This window comes from Trichechus manatus, unplaced genomic scaffold, assembly GCF_000243295.1.
Source record: "Trichechus manatus latirostris isolate Lorelei unplaced genomic scaffold, TriManLat1.0 scaffold00131, whole genome shotgun sequence".
Classification (NCBI taxonomy): Eukaryota; Metazoa; Chordata; class Mammalia; order Sirenia; family Trichechidae; genus Trichechus; species Trichechus manatus.
The window spans coordinates 6103375-6112419 of NW_004444067.1; the positions used below are offsets into that span (position 1 = coordinate 6103375).

At 45.6% G+C, this 9045-nt stretch overlaps 1 protein-coding gene across 1 annotated transcript; it reads right to left on the bottom strand.

Moving 5' to 3' along the window:
* Positions 1-2087: 2087 nt before the first annotated feature.
* LOC105756725 (putative uncharacterized protein FLJ46204) lies at positions 2088-8336 on the bottom strand (the record flags this gene model as incomplete). The annotated part of the gene is made up of 2 exons (XM_012558015.1): positions 8277-8336; positions 2088-2144 (listed from the first exon to the last, which is right to left on the bottom strand). Coding segments are annotated over exons 1-2 (117 nt in total), but the record flags the coding sequence as incomplete, so codon positions are not given.
* Between the last annotated feature and the right edge of the window lie 709 nt (positions 8337-9045).

Here is a 9045-nt window from a genome sequence, read left to right on the forward strand (position 1 = left end):
GTATGGGCCACAACAGTGGCTGTACTGCCCTCTGCCCTTCTCAGATAGCTGAACCCCCCCTCCAAGTTGAATTACATACACCAATATGGTGTATCTGCGTCCTCACTTCCTTCGCTCCTTAAAACCTGTCATAATGCTTTCAGTTTGTTGCCATACTTTGGCCGGAGGATGAATGGCTTCTTAAAGGTTGATAACTTGTTGGTGTCTCCCCATTCCCTTGGTGGTACTGTTATCTTTCATTTCCCAAGGAGGAAAATAACTTCAGTGGAACAAAGGCAGTGGAGCGCACCAGACAGTCCTCAAAACACAATCAAAGACACAGCGGAGAGGGGAGAAATACAACCACGTGGTTGGGGTGTCAGCCGCACCATCTGAGCCACAGTTTACTCAGTCTTTTCAACGAGGAAAATTAAAAAGAAAATGCAGGATAAATTCTGGGAGTAGGCCAGCGACACAACACAACCAAGACGGTGGATGTCGCCCTTCTGTGATGGTTGAGGTTGTGTCAGCTGGGCTGGGCCATGATTCGCAATGGTTTGGCAGTTATGTAATGATGTCATCACCTCCACGATGAGATCTGATATAATGTCATCACCTCCGTGCTGAGGTCTACTATGAGCAGCCAATCAGTTGTAAGGGACTTTCCTTTGGGGTGTGGCCTGCATCCAATATAGGTGGACTCTCTGGCAAAGCTTTCTGACTTTTGCTCTGCTCTGGATCCTGCATTCAGCTCATCATCATCTGAACTCCAGTTCTTGGGACTTGAGCCAGCAGCCTGCTTTCTGACCTGCCAATCTTGGGTCTGTTAGCCCCTGCAGCTATGTGAGTTAGAAGAAGCCTCCAGCCTGACCCACGGACTTGGGACTTGCCAGCCTCTACAACCACGTGAGCCATTTTGTTGGGATAAATCTTTATATATATATACATATATATGAATAAGGAAGAATAAAGAAGAATCGATGCCTTTGAATTATGGTTTGGCAAAGAATATTGAATATACCATGGACTACCAGAAGAATGAACAAATCTGTCTTGGAAAAAGTACAGCCAGAATGCTTCTTAGAGGCAAGGATGGTGAGACTTCATCTCACGCACTTTGGACATGTTATCAGGAGGGACCAGTCCCTGGAGAAGGACATCATGCTTGGTGAAGTAGAGGGTCAGCGAAAAAGAGGAAGACCCTCAATGAGACGGATTGACACAGTGGCTGCAACAATGGGCTCAAACATAACAATGATTGTGAGGATGGCGCAGGACCGGGCAGTGTTTTGTTCTGTTGTACATGGGTCACTATGAGTTGGAGCTGACTGGACGGCACCTATCAACAACAGTGTATATATACATGCTTCACTGGTTTTGCTTCTCTAGAGAACCCAGCCTAAGACATGTTCCCTCAGAGCTCACGGTGGGCTGCCTGGCAAACGAAACGGCTGTATTGGTTTCTAAATGATGTTTTTATAAATCCTAGCATGAGGAAGAAGAACAAATCCTTTATTTATCTTCTGTCCAGAATGGAAAAAAATAAAATAGGTTGGCTGATAAGGAAAGGGTGGTGGGTCACCTGAAGGACTTTCCTTTACTTAATACTTTATTAGACTGCTCTTCAGAAATGTTGGCTCTACTTCAGTTTTTTTTACTTCAAAAATATAGACTCATCCAAGAGGGTCCTTCCAGAGGCCATGCTGTCCATCGGCCAGCCTCCAAGCAGAGCCACATTTGATTTGCTTGCAACCAGATCAGAGGGTCAGTGGTATTAGCCTTACAAACAAATCAGGAACAAAAGGAAATAATTTGCCTGTTAAATACCACAGCTCCTTAAAACTCTCCCCAGGCTGCTGCACTCCACAGAAGAGCATGAGACAAGCAAGAGACTTGGAGCATTGTACTGGGAAAGGGCGATGGTCAAGGATAGGAGTGTGGGTGGGTGTGTACATGTGTGCATGCATGTGAACGTGGGTGTGTATGTGTGTATGTGTGTGTGCACATGTGTGTGGGTGTGCATGCATGTGTGTGCATGCATGTGTGGGTGTGCATGTACTTGGGTGTGCATGCATGTGTGTGGGTGTGGGTGGATGTCTGTGCATGTGTGTGCACATGTATGTGTGTGCATGCATGTGTGTACATGTGTGTATGTATGTTTGTGGGTGTGTACATGCATGTGTGTGGGTGTGTGTACGTGTGTGCATGCATGTGTGTGTGTATGTGTGTGTATGCATATGTGTGGGTGTGGATGTGCATACATGTGTGTGGGTATGCGTGTATGTATGTGTGTGCATACGTGTGTGGGTGTACATATGTGTGTGCATGCATGTGTGTGGGTGTGCTTGTACATGTGTGCATGCATGTGTGTGGGTGTGGTCTTACATATGTGTGTGCATGCATGTGTACGTGTGTGTATGTGTGTGTATGCATGTGTGTGTGTGTGTGTGTACCTGTGTATGTGTGCATGTGTGTGTGTGGGTGTACATGTGTGTGTGTGTGCATGTGTGTGGGTGGGTGTGTACGTGTGTGTGCAGGCATGTGTGTGGGTGTACGTGTGTGTGCATGCATGTGTGTGGGTGTATGTGTGTGTGTGTGTATAGCTCTTTCCTCATCTCCAAAATCACTGTAGCCATTTCAACTAAATCTGTTCAATGAACTAATAATCTCAGTGCCTGGTTGGATTTTCCACCACCCATCCATCAAGTCTGTTGTTCTTTGGTGGCTTGTGTGTGGCTGTGATGTTGGAAACTATGCCACTGGTATTTCAAATACAAGCAGAGCCACCCATGGTGGACAGGTTTCAGTGGAGCTTACAGACGAGGAAGGAATGCCTGGGAATCTACTTCTGAAATTCAGTTCAATGAAAACTTTATGGGGCACAGTCCTACTCTGACACACATAGGGTTGCCATGAGTCTGAGCTGACTTGATGGCAACTGGTAAAGAATAAGAAAAATAGGGCCCTGATTCTGATAAAGGACATTTAGATACAAAGGAACTCTTTTCCTTTGAACACTTAACCTTTGTATACAATGAGGGTGAGACTCAAATAAGGACTGTATTAATGGTGTACTGTATAGTCAGTGGAAACCCTGGTGTCACAGTGGTTAAGAGCCACGGCTACTAAACTAATGGTCGGCAGTTCAAATCCACCAGGCGCTCCTTGGAAACTCTATGGGTGAGTTCTATTCTGTCCTATAGGGTCACTATGAGTTGGAATTGACTCAACGGCAACAAGTTTGATTTTTGGTTTTTTGGTAGCTGGCCAGTGAGGAGCCCTGGTGGTGCAATGGCTAAGCGCTCAGCTGCTAACCGAAAGGTGGGTGGTTTGAACCCACCCAACAGCTCCACGGAAAAAAGACCTGGTGATCTGCTCCTGTAGCGATGACAGCCTAGGAAACCCTATGGGGCAGTTCTCCTCTCTTCTGTAGGGTCGCTATGAGTTGGAATCGACTCAGTGGCGCCCAACAACAGCAGATAGTGAGTAAAGTGACTGACGTCATGAAGAAATGGACAAGAACTGCTTCCACCAAAGGCTCTCATATTGGCCTGCTTTGGGGATGACCTGTGTGGGCCGCTAGGGTCCTTTCTAGCTTTTGCCTTTTGTCTGTTGAGATGATGGAAGAACAAGGCTTACTCAGCCTGGGCAGGTCTCAGGTAAGACTCCAAAAGCGGGACTCTCACTGAGGTCGTGATGGGCCTACAAGGGAGGAGCCCTCCACCGCTGGAATAAATAGGAGACAGCCTTCTCTTCCCTCCCCTCCCCCCAGATGCACACCCTCAGCCCTCCATTGTGAGGCAACCGAAGTTCTCTGCAATAAAAATAGCCTGTGCTTGGTGTGCGTTCTTAGGGGCTGGTAGAACTGTATTCCGAACGAGTGGAGCACCACGGGAGAAAGTGCTCTCCATTGTCAAAAAGAAATGGTTAGTAGGGCTTTGATTTCTTTTTTCCCCCTTTAAAAAAAGCACTAGCTACTTTCAAAGTCAGGAGAGGCAATTTTTTTTTTTTTTTTTAATACACAAAGAAAGAAATAGCAACAGCAGGGTGTTGCCTTACTCTCTCTTTGCCCTTTAAAAACCCAGCTTCAGGATACACTATTAATTTTCTCCTTTCCCTTCTGGCATGGGGTTTTGAAAAAAATCCCCGTCCTGTTGCAAATCTCCGGGTGGATTATTTTAAGATCGCTTGCCATTCTGGATAGGGTATGAAGAGGAATTCCTTCGCCAACTGCCCCATCCCCACCCCGTTCCCACCACAAGAGCAACTGGCGACCACATGGCCAAAGTCCCACTGATTCTCTCACCAAAGCAAATGGAAACTGATAAGGCTTGTCCCCTCCGCTGCCACGTAAGGGGGACGTGCAGCAGAGGTGACCCCAGGGCCGCAGTTATTGTTAGCGGGTCGAGGCACTGAATAGCAAGAGACTCATTCCTGAGGCCTGCGACCCAGCCTCTGCCTGGAATGTCAACTTCTGCGGCACACTTTTCACCTTTGCCCCGGCCGTCTTCACGGCTTCTCACTTCAAAAGGAGGCTCTTCACGTAGAAAACACTTTATGAAGAAAAAAAAAATGGTCATAGCTACACAATTATTTTAGAAACTCCACATTGTGTTTTAACCGAGGGCAGACACCCTGGCTAAAGTCCGGATGGCTTTCAAGATTAGATCTAAATCCCGAGGTTTAGAAATACGGACGTCAGAAGTACAATCGCGCTGACGTCCAGAGCCTGTTCTTTGCTCCTTGAAATACGTGAAATTAAAGAACGAGCCGCAGTTCGACAACTCACCTCACCGCTTTCCAATAAAGGGAATAGAATCCTGTGCTCATGAAGCCCTATTTTTTTTTTGGAAAGCTGAATTCCACTGATGATCATTGTGGGGCACTTGGAGCCTTTACACCGGCTGCTTTGAAAATGCCCGCCAGTGCCAGGCAAGGAGCCGATGACCTCCCTGCACTCAGGTTTCTCTTCTAAATTCCACATCACAGTCCTTTCCTGGTGAAGTACAATGTGAAGATGCTACGTGCCAGCTCCATGAGGGGGACGCAGAAGACAGAAAGTTCTGGAGAGTGGGCAGGGGCCCAGAGCACAGGGAGAGCAAGCAGTGCAGAATGCAAGAGGAGAATAGAGCAGAGCGGGCTCCGTCCCTGCATGGCTGTGAGCTCAGACACACTGTCGGGTTTGAATTGTGTCCTCCAAAGGACATGCTGAAGTTCTAACTTCCTGACCTTGTTTGGGGAAATAGGGTTTTTCTCTGCAGATGTTAGCAGTTAAAGAAATCAGACTGGAGTAAAGTGAGGCCTAATCCTAATCCCTTCTGTTATAGTTATCCAGTGCTGCTATAACAGTAATACCCCAAGTGGATGGCTTTAACAAACAGAAATTTATTCTCTTACAGTTTAGGAGGCTAGAAGTCCAAATTCAGGGTGCTACCTCTAGGGGAAGGCTTTCTGTCTCTCTCAGTTGTGAGGGAAGGTCCTTGTCATCAGTCTTCCCCTGGTCTAGGAGCTTCTCGTCACAGGGACCCTGGGTCCAAAGACATGCTCCTCTCCTGACTCGTCTTTCTTGATGGTAGGAGGTCCCCATCCTCTCTGCTTGCTTCTCTCTTTCGTATCTCAAAAGAGATTGACTCAAGATATAACCTAATCTTGTAGATTGAGTCCTGCCTCATTAACATAACTGCTGCTAATCCCACCTCTTTAACATCATAGAGGTTAGGATTTACAATACATAGGGAGATCACATCAGATCACAAAATGGTGGACAACCGCATAATACTGGGAATTACGGCCTAGCCAAGTAGATATGCGTTTTGGGGGGAACACAATTCAATCCATGACAGCTTCTGATTGGCGTCTTATAAAAGGGAAGGACAAACAGGGAAACAGTCATACACAGGGGAAGACGCATGTGAGGATCTGTCTACAAGCCAAGGAATGCCAAGAAATGCCCAGGGCTATAGAAGCTGGAAGAGACAGGAAGGATCTTCCCACAGAGCCAAGAGAGGGAGAGAGAGAGAGCGTATCTCTGCTGATGCCCTGGATTCAGACTCCCAGCCTACAGAACTGAGAGACAAGAAACTTCTGTTCTTTAAAGCCACCCATTTTGTAGTATTTTGCTGCTGCAGTCCTATCGGACTAAGACACACACCATCAAACAACTAGGAAAATGGTAACACAATGGGAAGATTCACTACTACAGACACAACAGCACACGAAATACAAAAGAAGATCCCACAACTCAAAGAACCCACTTGTTTCCTGAAAGGAAAAAAAGTCAGAGGGCAGCATCCTAGGAGAGATATTCTGTCCTTTCCTCTCAGCACAACATACGTTTCCACAAAAGTAACACCGAAAGGACTCCCTGATCAGAGAAGGGCTCTTTGTGAAATGCTCCAGGTTGTCACTAACCAGTTTCCGAGCACGTGACAAATCCCTCTTGATTAACTAGATGACTTATAGGAAGTGTGTGGTTTTCCAATTGTTTTGTTATTCTGTATATGGAATAGAGGGCTTTCAAAAGTAAGCATCATCACTCTAAGAAAAGCGTTTTATCTCTTAGAGAAGGATCCTCGTAGACAGTTCTTAAAAGTAAAACGTCACAAAATACCACTTTGGCAATTGAATGGATCATTCTTCATGTTTTTTATTATCATGCTAATTCTCGTTTGGCATGGAGAGACAAAGGAGAATTATTTTTGATAAGGGTTTGTGGTAAGGGTGCCATGGGACAGCTCAGGACATACCAGCTACTTGTGACTCAAACGCTCCGTCTTGACTTCTTTTATCATTGCTTGTTCATTCTCATCCACAAATGATTAGACATTCTCTCTGTATGGTTCATACTCCAGCTCTCCAAAAGAGAGAACACACTAGTTCACTGACTTCTCACCACCCCCCACCCCTGAAACGTGGACCTTTTGGGCAGTTTTTCCCACTGCTGGCTGCTGGTCAGCTGTTACCTAACAGCTTTGGGAGAGTATGTGTCCAACTACCCATTTAAAGGCCACACAAAGGACAGAAGGATGTATTAAACCACACCCCAGGGGTGCTTCCAGGACAATCCCGATGGGGGCTCAACATGCCAAACAAGCAGGGGCCTTCAACAAATAAATTGCAGAGAGAAGAAAAGGGAATAAAGAGGTATATAGAGTCAGGAACCCTGGTGCCATGGTGGTTAAGAGCTCGACTGCTAACCAAAAGGTCGGCAGTTCGAATCCACCAGCTACTACTTGGAAACCCTATGCAGCGGCTCTACTCTGTCCTATAGGGTTGCTGTGAGTTGGAATCGACTCCATGGCAATGGGTTTGGTTTGGTTTATACAGAGTAGTAGAAACTTTAAAAACATATAAAAATGGACAAAAGGAAACTACAGTGTTTGGAGATGCACACGTGATTGACAAAATTATAAAGGGAAGCAAGAAAGTAATTATGATAAAATCACGTGGGGGCAGCGATGGATTACCCAAAAAGCAAGGTACACACGGGTTTAATTGTGTTTATCACAATTTCATCTAGCTTTCCCCACAACTTTCAACCCAGGTGAAATTGTACACTACAGGTTAGTAAACAAAAAAACCAAACCAAACCCATTGCCCTCTAGTCGATTCCAACTCATAGTGACCCTATAGGCCAGAGTAGAACTGCCCCACAGGGTTTCCAAGAAGCGCTTGGTGGATTCAAACTGCCGATCTTTTGGTTAGCAGCCCAGTTCTAAGCTTGCTCACGGCAAGCTGGTGCATACCATGCTTACTGGTTAATCCGCCGCTGGGTGGGGGTGACTTCCAGAGTGGAGGGGGGGCTGGGAGTGGGACAGTGTGGGTAGAAGGGCTCTAGGGGGCTGATAACATTCTGTTTCTTGAATGGGGTGGTGGCTGCACGGGTGTTTGGATAATATTTCACTAGGCTATACATTTTCTTTGTGCAATTATCTACATTGGTACTATACTTATAAAAAAAGTTTAAAAGTATTCGTTAAAAGAAAAAACTGTCCACACAGCAAGCAAACGCATTCAAATTTATTCCACAGATTTTACAGCTGCACTTTTTAAAAAGCCTGTGATTCCCTGTTGTGTCTCATTAGATGACGCCCTAGGAGTGTGTTTGAAAATAGACATTTTTGCAAGTGAAGACGATGGAAAAGGAAATCTAAGTAACGTAGAGTGAACACGGCTGTAATGTTTGAGGGGGTGAAAGGTAGAGTGTGTGTGTGAGTGTATGTGTGTGTGTGCCTGTGTGTGTGCGCACGTGTGATATGTGCATGTGTGTGTGTGAAAGTGTGCACGTGTAAGTGTACATGCATGTGTGTGTGCAAGTGTGAGTGTGTGTGGACGTATGTGTACATGTGAGTGTGCATGCATGTGAATGTGTACGTGTGTGTATGTGTGTACATGTGTGTGTGCATGTGTGAGTGTGTGCTGTGTGTTCACGTGTGTGTGCATGTGTGATTGTGCCTGTGTGTTTGTGAAAATGTATGTGTGTGTGTATGGGTGTGCAAGTTTGTGTGCATCTGTGCAAATGTGTGTGAATGTGTGCATGTGTGAGAGTGAGCAAGTGTGTGTACATGTGTGTGCCAGTGTATGTGTTTGAGTGTGTGTGCATGTGCGATTATGTGCATTGTGAGAGTGTGTGTGTACGTGTGTGTATGTGTGTGTCAGTGTGTTCAAGTACGTTGTGTGTGTGCACGTGTGAGCGTGTGCATGTGTGTCAGTGTGTGTTCAAGTACCTTGTGTGTGAGCGCGTCCGTGTGTGAGTATGTGCAAGCGTGTGTGTGTACATCTGTGAGTGTCTGTGCAATCATTCAGGTTAAAGCCCACAGAAAGAGAGAATAATTAACTACCGTGTTGCATATATTGCTAGTCTCAAGGCAGTTTATTTATTTAAGGTGTTTTGTCTTGATCAGAAGTATTATCACATGAACATATCTGATGAGCAGTGTTTCCTGATGTACAGTGCAAGAGCTGTTAATAGCAAGTACAAATGTAAAATTCAAGCAGCAGCATTTGCAGAAGGAGGAAGCTTTATTTAAATCAATATGTAAAGAGCTATGGGAATAGAAGTATAAA